This window comes from Dipodomys merriami, unplaced genomic scaffold, assembly GCF_024711535.1.
Source record: "Dipodomys merriami isolate MVZ:Mamm:240054 unplaced genomic scaffold, mDipMer1.0.p SCAF_617, whole genome shotgun sequence".
NCBI lineage: Eukaryota > Metazoa > Chordata > Mammalia > Rodentia > Heteromyidae > Dipodomys > Dipodomys merriami.
This window is the reverse complement of record NW_027206199.1, coordinates 533,870-547,818: the sequence shown is the minus strand read 5'-3', so window position 1 is coordinate 547,818 and position 13,949 is coordinate 533,870. Positions and strand designations below refer to the sequence as shown.

Genomic DNA, 13,949 nt, shown 5'->3' with positions numbered 1-13,949 from the left:
GGAAGTGTTGCTGAAATGTTTCTTGGGACACTATTTAGGAATACTGTTTATTTGAAATGTTATCTATCATTAATGACAGATGTGAAGAATTCAGAGCTCTGATTGAAAGGCAAGAATTTGTTGCTGAGGACCAGTCTGCTAGAATTTTCTATGCCTTCAAAACTACAATAGGAATTTCTAACCTTTGCCTAGCTGGATTCAGCTAGGCTCTGGATTCCTTTGTATGTTACCTCTCCCTTTTGAACAAAAACAATACAGTATTTCCACAGTGCTCATATAATCATTGCATTTTGGATGATTTTGGGACAGGTGGACTTTTTTTTTACTCTGTAGTTTCACAGATTTATATACAAAGATTCTATAATCAGAGCACAATGCTTAAGTAGTCCCATCCACATTTACACCTCATTAAAATGTTAAGATTCTGTGGGCTAGAGGTGGAAATCATTTTCGTAGCATGTAAGAGGCCCTTAATTTAGTACCCAGCACTAGGAAAAATAGATTCTGAACTTTGAGCATATGTTGGTTGTAATGAAAGGAAACTTTTGGAGACACTGCTATTTCATATAGCAGAGGGATGACATTACTTTGATGGGGAACATACAACCTTTGTGTCTTCCTTGGTTAGCGTTTTCTTATGTGGCATTTGCTGTCTTTCAGAGCAGCCTGTGGGCACGTTTGTCCGCAGTGCCACTGCCGCCCAGTTTGGTGATGTGTCAAAGGCCTCCTCCAGCTCTTATCACCTTAGTCCTTTCTAGACCATTAATGCTGGCTGAACACTTTTTGGTTTTCTCACCAATGCCTGGCACATAGCACCTATTTTGTATTAGACTGTCCCAAAATTTTTCAGCCCTAGTTTAAAATGTTTCTTGCAGACAGATGCTATGAAGTTAATTCCATTAGTAATATCCAACACTGTGCTGACACACTTTATGTATTCAAAGCTATTTATTTAAGTCTTTCTTAAGTTGCTCCTGGGACTTGAACTCAGGGGCTAGGCATTGCCCTTGAGCTTTTGTGTTCATGGCTGCCACTCTGCCACTTGAGTCATAAGACCACTTCCAGCTTTTGGGTGGTTAATTGGAGATATGGGCCTCACAAACGTTCCTTCCTGGGCTAGCTTTGAGACTCGATCCTCAGAGCTCAGCCTCCTGAGTAGGTAGGATTATAGGCATGAATCACTAGGGCCCTGCTACAAAGATTTTAAAATGAGTCAGTAAAATGTATCTATGAGTAAGCCAGCCATATTAGGACCTAGGTTCTAGAAATATGGAGAAAAACAAATAAGAGAAACATCAACAAACCCCACAACAAGAAAAGAAATGCAAAAAAAAAAAAAGATTTTCAAAGAGCTTTTCTACATAGGCAACATCTTAGTACTCTCTGATAATGACAGCGTAAATGTCAGAGAAAGAAGGACTTTTATATAATTACTGCCAAAGCACTTGGATTAGAGAAGAGTTCCTATTTGTTGCCTACTAAGTATTTAATTTTTGAAAGAAATGCATGGAAGTTAAAATGATGTTTAATGCTTTCCCTAAAGTGAACCATGATTGATTGAACTAATGAGAAAGGGTTACTGCTTCCTTGCCCATATGTGTGTCGTGTATGGGAAATTGCTCTTTTATTCAAACAATGATGTGATTTCTGACAAAAGATAGACACATTTTTTATTTGGTTCCTCTTTCCCTACACAATAATAAGACTGTGGGGGAACTAAGACGGTGATGTGCAAGTGTCACTTAGAAGCAGCGTGCTCAGGAGGCTGAGAACAGAAGATCCCAGTTCAATGCCAGCCTTGGCAGGAAAGTTCCCAAGACTCATATCTCTAGTCAATCAACCGAAAACTGGATGTAGCATGGTGGCTCAAAGTGACAGAGTGGTAGCCTTGATGGAAAAAGCTCACGGTCAGTATCCAGGCGGTGACTTCAAGCCCCATGACCGAAAAAACAAAAACAAAAAAACTTCTCACTTAGAAAATTCTAATTTGGGATATGTCTAAAGGACCCAGAATAGTAGGGTTGTGAGTTCAAATCATCCATTCCCAGTAATCAGCCCCCTTCTCAGATCACCTCAATGCTCAGGGTCTCCCCAGCATTCTTCTTTCCATTTATACGTGCAACTCTTCTAAGTTCCTCTAAGCCCTTTTCTAGCTGATTGCTAAAAACCAGCCACCGAGCAGACTCTACCAGCATCCTGAAAAAGAAGACAACACAGCTACAGTAAACATCTAACCTCTTATTTTACACATAACTTTAATCTGAAATATCTTTTCCTCTCCATTTCATATAGACTTTGTACATCATAGTAGAGTCATTTCTGATTAAATCTGCCTTCTCTGGTGGACTTATAGGAAGGGTATCTAAGTGTTTGTTTGTTGAAAGTAATTATAGACAACAAGGAGGAATGAACAAATAGTCTGAGTATCCATTGACATCCCAATGGTTAATATCCCTATATGATCTATATGCCATATAATTAATCTCTGTAGAGGGTTTTTTTCAGTGATTTTATACACAATAAAATACTACACACTGGGAACTGCTGCTCAGACTTCTAATTATATCTAATCAGGAGGCTGAGGTCTAAGGATCACAGTTTGAACCAGTCTGGGCAACAAAGTCCATGAAAATTTTATTCCATAGACTGATCAAAAACCAGAAGGAAAGTTGTTGGCTGAAGTCGTAGAGTTTGCTAATTTTATCAATTTTGTTCAAAACTAAAAATGTACAAAGCAGTAAGGATTGAAGAAATCAACGAAAGTTGGGAAGACCTCTCATGTTTATATACTACTGAAACTTTCTACTGCTTCAATACAGCCCCCATCAGAATTCTAGTGACATGCCTTGTGTAAATAGAAAAGGCAATGTTAAAACAGATAGGGAAGTGCAGCAGACTCTGCCGAGTCAAAGCATTCCTGGACAAAAAAAGCAATGCTGGAGGTATCACAATATTTGGCTTCAAATTGTGCTACAAAGCCAGAGTAATGAATCACCATGGTACTGGAAGAAAAAAAAAAGATATGTATTCCAATGGAATAGAATATAAGCCCTAGAAATAATCCACAGACTGGAATATTATTACCCAAAAATAAAAACAAAATTATGTTGTTTATAGCAAAGTGGAAGGAACTGGAGATCATCGAGTTAAGTGAAAAAAGCAAGACTCTGAAAGGCACATATCATATACTCTTGTCAGCAAATCTGGACTTAAATATATTTTATATGATATGGCACCTGTATGTTATGACTGTAAAAGGAGCCCAGTTGCTGGGGAGCCATAGGAACACAGGGAGATTGAAGTCAGTAGTTGATGGGGGTGGAGTGCAAATATAACTGCATTCTGTAAAAAACTGCACAGTTAAGCTTGTTAAACTAATTAAAGTTATTTTTTAAAAAAGAGGGGAAGAAGGCATAAGAAAAGCAAGTAGAAGGTGTGAGTATGTTCAAAGTGCATTATTTACTTGCGTGAAAATAGCTCCTTGAGACCCCTCTTATTCCAAGCAACATATGCTTAAAAAGGAAAGAAAAAAAGATTCCATAATAATTCTGTGGTTAAGATAGAAAAGTGCTCACTCCATAGCTGCAGCCTCCTCGCAGAGTACATTCTGTTCTCCTTTGTATCTCAATAGCACAGTGGTGACTATGGGTGAGGTGACAGGATCATTTAGAGATTACACAGATCTCAAGTGTCAGGTCCTCCCTCTAAGCCTCTATTTCCCCTTTCATTAGAGTTAAAGGCCACACATATTGTCCATACCTTGATAACACGCAGCAGACCAACAGAGGTATGGATAATATCAGCTGCAGGGTGATCCAGCTGCGAAAGAAAAAAGCCAGTCCTCCCAGGAGCATCTGCCCAGTACTGTAGGAAGCCAACATTGCTACCATAGCTTGGGATTGAGGTCTTGTCCACTCTACAACTGGAAGAAAACACAGTTGTAATTATAGTTGTATGGTTATAATTATTTTTACCAAATCATGTTTTCAAGACATTTCTAGTCAAGAAGGAAATTAAAGGATCAAATGACTTACTTACTGAGAAATGAAGAGTTTGCTAAAATAGGCACGAGAGACAACCCAGCTAAGAATCGCAGGGAACAGTAAACAAGGAAGGTGGGAGCAAAGGCTGCACAGGTGTCACCGATGGCCATTTGGAATAAACACCACCTGAAGATGGTTTTCCGCCCAAACCTAAGAAATATTGGACTATGTGAGATTATTCAAGACCAAAAACAATAACACTAAAAACAGCCAAAGATATCACATCATGAAATTTAAGGTAGATACTAAATCCTTCTATAAAGATTAGGTATCATTGATTTGAAATATGCTATTCTTTAAATAAATATTAAATATTAATCAATGCTAAATATTATTTCTACATTATACTTGAGATTTGTTGCAATTTCTATATTAGCCAACAGCTGAAATAGAAGAAGCTGAGAAATTTGACAATGAATGCGATGTCCACAGTCTCTCAGTGAGGACACGCAAAGTCACCATAAGAACTCTGGTGCCATGTCAAGCCATATAAAAAAGAAGATAACATATGAGAGTTTGTCAGTAGTGTTCATTAGTAGACACATATTTGGGAAGACAGGTTTGTGTGTTATGTATGCTTAGAGTCCTGAGGAGTGAAATCAAGAAAGTTCTGCTATCTTTATTAGTGTCTGTGCACTGTCAAGGTGGATGTCCAACTTGTTTGACAGACAGAATGGGAAGACAATCCATCAAAGTTTCAGATAGATAGCTAACACCCTCTCTCAGCTGTGTCTGGCTTCTTGTGCCTTGGAAAGTCTGTTTCATCATGAACAATAGACAACTCAGAAACCTCCTCTCCCTTCAGGAGTGGATAGAAAGTTCACAGAAGAGAGAATAAGGCTCAAAGAAGATTTAAACCATCTAAATAGACCCATATCAGGCAATGAAACAATAAGAGATCTCCCATACAAGAAAAGCCCATGACCAGATGGATTCACAGTTGAATTCTATAAGGCCTTCAAAGCAGAACTGACACCAGTATTCCTCAAACTTTTCTATGAAATTGAAAGCAAATGTTCACTCCTAAACTCATTCTACGAAGCCAGCATAACCCTCAATCCCAAAACCAAACAAGGACTTATCAGAAAAAGAGAGAGAGAGAGAGAACTATAAATCTATTTTTGATGAACATCGATGCAGAACTTCTCAACAAAATTCTGGCCAATCACTTCAACAACTCATCAGAAAACATACATAATGAGCAAACAGTATTTACTCCAGGGATGCAAAGCTGGTTCAATATTTCCAAGTCAATTGTTGTAATCATCATATCAATAGAGATAAGGTCAAGAACCACATGATCGTTTCTATAGATGCAGGAACCTCGAAAAAAAAAAAACCCTAACTTCCAAGAACCAACAATGAATTAATAAATGGGCAAAAGAACTGAACAGAGACTTTCCAAAAGGAGTACAAATTAGCCAGGTGCTGGTGGCTGTAGTCCTACCTACTGAGGAGGCTGATATATGAGGATCATGGGCAGAAAAGATCGTTAGACTCTGAGATCCAATTAACCATCCGTTCCCCCACCCCCCAAAAAAACGCAGGAAGTAGATTTGTGGCTCAAGGTGGTATAGTGCTACCCATAAGCAGAGAACTCAGAGACAGCACTAAGGCCCTAGGTTCAAAGTCCATGGTTGACACCCCTCCCCCACAAAAAAGAAAAGAACTACAAATGGCCAAGCAATACATGAAGAAATGCTGACTATCTCTGGTGACAAAGAAATGGTCATTGAAACAATACTTGAATTCACCTCACTCTAGGCAGAATAGTCATCATCAAAAACATAAGCAAGTAATGGAGGCAAGGATTTTTTTGGGGAAATCACACTTTTTTTATATACTACATTTGGACCATAAACAAATGTGAGCACTGGAAAAAACCAGTATAGATGTTCTTTAACAAACTGCAAAAACAACTACCATGCAATCTAGTGCTACCACTCTTGGACATTTATTCAAAAGGATGTATATGAGACTATTGTGGGGACGCCTATATGCTCATATTCATGGAAGCACTATTCACAAGGGTCAAGCTATCAATACTACTCCCAGGCCATGAATGGATCAAGAAAATGTATGTATCATGAATGTTATTAAGCTAAGAAAAAGAATGAAATTACATCATTTCAGAGATTGATGGAACTGGAGATCATCATATGAAATGAAGTAAGCCAGGTTTAAGAGTAAAAAGTTCACATGTTTTCTCTCATATGTACATGCTAGACCTAAAATAAGCATATATAAACACATATAAGATATACATGTTACATATAATAATTATATTTATGTAAATTATATAATTATAATTACATAATTTAGATAAATATAGAATTTCATTGGCTGCTTCAGCCAATGAAAAAGCTTCCTTATTCCAAGCATATAAATACCCTTGTGTGAAAAATAAAAATTAGCAACTTGATCAGAATCCTTGTCTTGCTGTCATTCTTCGTGTCTCTTGTCCCTTCATTCCTTCTCACTTAGGTTCACTGCCCTCGTTGAAGTCCTGTGGGTCTCGCTTAGGTTCACTGCCCTCGTTGAAGTCCTGCGGGTCTCGCTTAGGTTCATTGCCCTCGTTGAAGTCCTGCGGGTCTCGCTTAGGTTCATTGCCCTCGTTGAAGTCCTGCGGGTCGGGACAACTAGCGCCCAATGTGGGGCACGAGCCTCTGACTAAGGAAGGAACGCAGTCCTCCGGGAAAACTTGGCCAAGTAGAGTCCAAGATGGCCTCGACAGACCCCCAGAGAGACAAATCCAGGAAGAGAGTGGGGACGGCGCATGGTGAGTGACCCACTATGGGAGAAGCAATTCGTCACATGATCTATTTCTGTCAGACCTCAAGGAGGCATTGAAGACCTGGGGAATGGGGGTTAAGAAAAAGGATTTAGAATTATTTTTCTCATTCATAGAGGACGTGTGTCCTTGGTTTCCCTTTGAAGGAATCATAGATGCAAAAAGATGGCAAAGAGTAGGAGATTGTTTAGCAGATTATTATGAAATCTTTGGTTCAGAAAAGGTTCCTGCTACCGCCTTTTCCTATTGGAATTTGATTAATGAAGTTTTAAAATGTTCTCTATTTGATAGTGGAATTTTAAAACTTGTAAAAACGGGAGAGGAGGTTCTCAAACATGCCTCTTGGCCCCCCTCGGCTTGCCCATCGGTTGTATTAGATATGCCTGCTGGTCAATTTACTGAAAATCCCTTCATTTTGTGGCCCGGCCCTTCAAGGGCCCACTGCCCCTCCAGATCCAGATGTTTTTTCTCTCCCCCCTTTACCTAACCTGGCCCCTTTACATAAGTGTCCCGACCCACAGGACTTCAACGAGGGCAGTGAACCTAAGCGAGAACGAATGAAGGGACAAGAGACACGAAGAATGACAGCAAGACAAGGATTCTGACCAAGCTGCCAATTTTTATTTTTCACACAAGGGTATTTATATGCTTGGAATAAAGAAGCTTTTTCATTGGCTGAAGCAGCAGCAGGGTGCTTGCTTAGGGCAAGGTGAAAAGGTGGTCGCTAGTAGCTGCAGGGTGTTTACTTGGGGCAAGGTAAAAAGGTGGGATTCTGTAAACTCAGCCTCAAGATGTTCCAGTGAGATAGTTGGCTCCCAACACAGGAGGCCCTTCAACATAGGCGAGAACACCTCCAACTTTTAAAAGAACTGCGGTCCGTGATTATGAACACCTCATACTGGCCTTGGCCAATACGCCAACACCACCTGATAAAATTAAGGTTAGATCACACCATCAATCAGTTCTCACCTTTCCAGTAACTCGGAGCCAGACAGATAGGACCTCAGAGGGTGAAGAGGACGAATCAGAAGAGGAGGAAAAAGAAGATGAGGAACAGGATACTGGGGATGAAGAGGAACAACCCACCCAGGGAAAAGGCCAACAAGAGTATAAGAGGCTTAGCCTCTGGTTTGTTGAAAAGCTTAAAAATGCATGTGCCCAATATGGCCCGACTGCCCCTTATACATTAGCCTTGTTAGAAAACCAAAGTGCGCGCTGGCTCACCCCTAATGATTGGAAGTTTCTGGCCCGTGCCACCCTTAGTGGGGGTGATTTGGTTTTATGGAATGCGGACTTTAAGGAACAATGTAGAGAGACCACGCAAAAAAAAATTTGGCTAAAACATCTTCAAAAACCTGGACCTATACTAAACTTTTGGGAAATGCGCCCTTTGATACCAATGCTAAACAGGTGCGCTTTCCTACCGGACTTTTGGCACAAATTCAAAATGCTGGCCTTTATGCTTGGGAGCGTCTCCCTCAAAAGGGATTGGCTACTACTTCCCTGACAAAAGTTAGACAGGGGCCAGATGAACCCTACAGTGACTTTGTCTTGTGGCTTAACTTGGCTGCAGAAAGTAAACAACCTGGTCACTTCACACATGAATGTCCCTTAGGCAAACAAAGCCAAGGGGCAATGCCCTCCCAAGCTACATGTAGACCACTCCCTGCCACTCTTTGACTTTTAGATCAAGAACAAGCAGCCACAAGGTGGCTGCCAGAATGCTTGATAAAACAGGTGAATGGCTTATCACAACCCAGGGGAAACCTTCCGGCCCTGCCCAGGATGATGCCTTTTCTTTTACAGATGCAGCCAGAACTCCAGATGTGGACCTTCCTGTTTGAATTTATTAAATAACAGATTAATCTCTTGGCTTCTAAGCCCATACAGGTTCATCACCATAGCCTTGATATGGCGGACCAAGGCATTGAGATCTAGGATTTACCCTAGGCTTTTAATTAGTGTTTCGTCATGAGCTTGTTCCAGTGGGAACCCCCCCCTTCCTTTTTCTTATTCAGAAAACCCTTCTCCTTATTCATAACTCCTGACCACTCAACGGGCAAGACCTATTGCGCCCTTGCCATAAGAGATAGGTTCGCCCCTCCTCTTATAGGTCCCCTCCGCTTGGGGGAGGATGCACCTATTGGAGGAAGAAAAAATGCTCAAATCAAGGGTGCAGGTAAGACTGCAGGGGGATGGATCCGTGAGATCCCCAAACCCAAGACCCCTGAGTGGCAAGCTCTGGTGCATGACAGTTGGCATGCATACCCACAAGCCGTCTCCTCAAAAAACATGCCAGGGCCTGTAAAATTCCCATCCCCGAGTGAGGCTGCTCACTTGGGAGCAGAAAAAAACCCTGGGCCCTTAGAGGAACAGAACCTCTGTCACCCCTTAAAAAGAGCAGCCAACAATTGATGGTCAATTTTCTAAATAAGAAAGGGGGAGATGTTGGGAGCCAACTATCTCACTGGAACATCTTGAGGCTGTTTCACCTTCTCACCCTGCCCTAAGTAACGACCACCTTTTCACCTTGCCCTAAGCAAGCACCCTGCAGCTGCTTCAGCCAATGAAAAAGCTTCCTTATTCCAAGCATATAAATACCCTTGTGTGAAAAATAAAAATTAGCAGCTTGATTAGAATCCTTCTCTTGCTGTCATTCTTCGTGTCTCTTGTCCCTTCATTCCTTCTCGGTTAGGTTCACTGCCCTCTTGATGTCCTGTGGGTTGGGACATCACACCAGCTTTTTACAGGCTCATTGAAGGAAAGTGTCTATGGACTTTCCTTCCCAGACTGGGGTACAACTTTGATCCTCAGATCTCAGTCTCCTGATTAGCTAGGAGTATGAGTCACCATACCTGGCTTTCAATGTCTTTCTTTTGGGTTTTATAGCTTTCATTCTAGAGGTCTTTAACTTCTTTGGTCAAGTTTAATCCTAAATATTTTAGTTTGACAAAGCCATTGAGAATGAAATGGTTCTTCTGGCTTTTTTTGTAGATGGTTTGTTGTTGTTTTATAGAAAAGATACTCACTTTTTATTTTGTTGATTGTGAATACATCAGTTCATCAGATCCCACTATTGTCTAAGTTTGTATAATACAAATTAAAATTTCTCTAAATGTCTTCTAAAAGATAATTTTCTGCTGAGTGCTGGACTACTATGTAAAGCACAAAGTTAGAGCTCAGCTGAGATTTCTTGACTACAGAAAAGACTATACCATCTGATCAACATCAGAGAGAAAGTGCAATGACACCTACCTGTCTGAAAGATGGCCAAATATCAGACCTCCCAGCAGTGACCCAATCATAAATACTACTTGAACTATAGATTTGGATGACTGGTACTCACATACTAGGTCCCACTGGAAGAGAAAGGAAGAGAGAGCGGTGTCAGGAGAGTTGAAGCCTTCAGTGGAAACAGACTGTAAGCGCCTTCCCGTGAGGGAAAATGTGCTGTGGTACGTGGATCCTGCTTCCTGTCCATTTCCTCTGCAGCCACTCTCCTCTGCCAGGCCACACACCTTCAAATACTCAGCTGCTTTCAACTCTTCAGATTCTGTTTCTGTCTTCAAAGTTTCCATGGCTTTATCTCTCTATTCTTCTCCTCAGATGACCAACTCCATCTGTTGCATGCATTAGCTTCTACACACATTCTGTGTGTGTGTGTGTGTGTGTGTGTGTGTGTGTGTGTGTGTGTGTGTGTGTGTGTGTGTGTGTGTGTGTGTGTGTGTGTGTGTGTGTGTGTGTGTGTGTGTGTGTGTGTGTGTGTGTGTGTGTGTGTGTGTGTGTGTGTGTGTCCATCCTGGAACTTGAAGTCAGGGTGGGACCTGGGTGCTGTCCCTGAGTTTTTTGGTTCTCTTTTTCTCTAGTCTACTGCTTTTCACTTGAACCACATGCTTTTCAGGTTTTCTTATGGAATTTCCTGGCCTGGATGACTTTGAACCAGGATGCACAGATCTTAGAATCCTGCGTAGACAGGATTATAGGCATAAGCTACCAATACCTGGTTCTATGCATTACTTTGTCAAAATTTTATTTCCTCAGCATTTATGTATGTATGTATGTATGTATGTATGTATGTATGTATGTATGTATGTATGTATGTATGTATCTTGTTGTTCTTGAGGGGCCGGGGCACTCTCCCTGACCTCTTTTGCTCAAGGGTAGCACTCTACAGCTTTGAGTCACAACACCACGTCTGGTCTTCTAGTGGTTAAATAAGGATAAGAGTCTCACAGACTTTCCTGATGAACCATGATCCTCAGATCTCAGCCTCCTGAGTAGCTAGGATTACAGTCCTGAGCCACCAGCACATATATTCTTTAGTTACCATAATTTATAGCATAGAAAGGAGTATTTTAAAGAAAATTGAGTTACCATAATGGAGAGTATATGACAAAAACTCTTCTTTTTCTCCCCCACAGTATAACCCCTGCTTTCACTATATTTGATGTTAGTACAATTTGTGGAGGGGAAGGGCAAAATCAAATCATATAACTAGGGATACAGGTGGACCCATTGCAACAATGAGATGTACAAGTCCTTATCTTGAAAAACGAACTTTACAACTTTGGTAGGGGGCGGGGTGGAGGGGGAGGAATCAGGTCGCGGGTGGTGGGGGGAGTATGGGATGGGATGGGAAGGGAAAACAAAGAGGAGGCAACAATGTTTGATAGGCGGTGTACTGGTTATCTTGCCCATGTAATTGTAACTCCTCTGTATGGTATTCTCACAATGAAAAAAAAAAAAACTTCTTTTTTTCCCTAGGAAGAAAGGTTTCCTTTATACTTGGACTAATACAAAGTCTTGTTTGATTTCTTTTACCACTGAATAATTCAACTGAGAAAATAACTCTCATCTGGATACCCATCCATTCAGTTAAAAAGTATACAAATGCTGGGGACTAGATTTATGCCCCAAAGGTTCTGACTAACTTGCTCTGGGTAATAATTCATAATAAGTATTGAGAACCACTGACCTAGGATAATATTTTCCTTCATGGTATTTCCCTTGTTCTTTAAAATTACAACTGTCTTTCTCATTAGAGCAAATTATTTAATAACAGGTGTCTGTTTAGATTGTTTCATTCATGACCTCAGTACTAGTAACTCATCATCGTGGTAGTATAGATGAGCAGTTGCTACTTGCTGAAGGAATAGGAAATACAAATTGCTGACTAATATACTCTGGGGAGAGGGGGGGATTGAATATATAAAGCAAGCCTATTCTCTGTGTTACTGCAAAAACCTTTGAGCAGACACACAGAAGGTTTAAATAGGGCCTCTTACCTCAGTGACAATAGTGGAGTGGAAGTAGCTTTTGTCATACACCCAGCCGTCCACACAGGGCTCTGTTTCTGCCTCACTCAGGTTCCAGAAGGTGCTGTTCGGGTGGAGGAGCTGCCATTGGGGATGGACAAAGCGCCGGCACTTCTCTGGCCTGAGGTTGGAGTCGAGAGGGATGGAGATTCTCAGGAGGTCCTCCTGGCTGAGGAGCCCAGTGCCATTGTCAAAGAGCGTGCCATTGTCGAGGATGCGCACCCAGCAGCGGTGCTCAGGCACAGCTGCCGTGAAGTTCTCTAATAGAACATGAGTATATGCTATAAAGCCAGTGATGTAAAAGAAAAGTAGCTGAAGGATCTGGAATCTTCCTAGGACTCCAACATGCTCCAGTAGGACCTCAAAACCCATTGGGACTGAACAGGAAGTCTCCCCCAAGGGGAATGTAGTGCTGCTATGAGATATATTGAGAGGGGAACACGTTTCCCTCCACTAGCCCAGCAGTGCTGCACTTGTCCCAACTCACTGTCTTCTCATTGGGCCCTGTCTCACCACTCTATGCCTGGGGAAGGAATTTCCTGGTCCTGTGGGTTTGGGCAGCTACATGGCTTTAATAGTTACTGATAGTTAGTAGTTTTGTTGTTTCCAGGAATAACTGTGATCTTTGTACTTCTTATTTAATTTACTGCTTTCATAACCTAAAAGGCATGTGTCCAATGGTCTTGTTTTTTTTTGTTTTTTTTTGTTTTTTTTTTTGCCGATCATGGGGCCTGAACTCTGGGCCTGGGCGCTGTCCCTCAGCTCTTCAGCTCAAGGCTAGCGCTCTACCACTGGAGCCACAGCGCCACTTCTGGCTTTTGCTGCTTATGTGGTGCTGAGGAATTGAACCCAGGGCTTCATGCATGCAAGGCAAGCACTCTACCACTGAGCCACCTTCCCAGCCCTGGTCTTGTTTTTTTTTCCCCTTCTTCAGAAGAGGGACTCTGAACACTCCGAAATTAACTGGTTTATTATGTTTCTATGCAAAGAATGGAGCAGAGTGGAATTTTCCCTTAAGAAATGAAAGATGTGGTTAGTTAAATGTAAAGCAAAGTTGAATGCTGAATATTAATGCTAACTTTTTGTGAGTTTTTAAATTGTTCTAGTAATGGTGCTTTTATGACATTTGAAATAGGGAAATAAGGATAGAGAAAAGGGAGGAAACAAATAATGTATGTGTGTGTATGCTGGTCCCTTGGCTTGAACTTAAGGCTTGGGAGCTGTCCTTGGCTCTGATTTTACTGTTTCTCCCTAGGCTCCCTTAATATACCAGGCTTCAGTGAGGCTTCTTATACCATCTATGTATAAAGACACAATGTAGCCTCTGTTATTCAACCTCCCTCATTCTTTCCCTCCCTTCTCTTTCCTTCATCTCCACAAGTAGTCCCATAGTTAGAATTTTAATCTATGCCCCCCCTCTCTCTACTTTCATCTCTGTGTATCTATTTATGTGTCTTTCTATATATAGATTCCACAGTGAGCAAAAAATATGATATTTGGATTTGTGAGTTTGGCTCACCCTGCAGGCTGGTCTCTACAGAACCATCTATTTTCCTGCAAATGCCACAATTTCATTTTCCTATATTACTGAGTACTATTCCATGATATGTTTGGACCATATTGCCACATCTATCCATTGTTCACTGTCACCTCAGCTGATTCCAGTTTGGCTTTATGAACATGACTACAATAAACGTGGGTATGTAGGTATCTCTTCTATATTGATTTGCAGGTCTTTGGATACATGCGCAAGAGTAGTTAGCATGTTCATAAGATCTATTTTTAGTTTGGTGGGGAATC

General features: G+C 41.2%; 1 protein-coding gene across 2 annotated transcripts in view; it reads right to left on the bottom strand.

Annotated features, from left to right (window-relative positions):
* The window catches only part of LOC138814859 (steroid transmembrane transporter SLC22A24-like), a 28,821-nt gene extending 16,162 nt beyond the window's left edge, over positions 1–12,659 (bottom strand). For both annotated transcript variants that reach the window (XM_070003948.1, XM_070003949.1), the window contains exons 1-5: positions 12,120–12,659; positions 10,090–10,193; positions 4,039–4,193; positions 3,760–3,922; positions 2,073–2,196 (exon numbers count right to left, since the gene is read on the bottom strand). In XM_070003948.1, coding sequence (XP_069860049.1) covers positions 2,073–2,196; positions 3,760–3,922; positions 4,039–4,193; positions 10,090–10,193; positions 12,120–12,521 — 948 coding nt within the window. In that variant the 5' untranslated portion in view covers positions 12,522–12,659. The remainder of the gene's footprint in view (positions 1–2,072; positions 2,197–3,759; positions 3,923–4,038; positions 4,194–10,089; positions 10,194–12,119) is intronic.
* Positions 12,660–13,949: the final 1,290 nt, after the last annotated feature.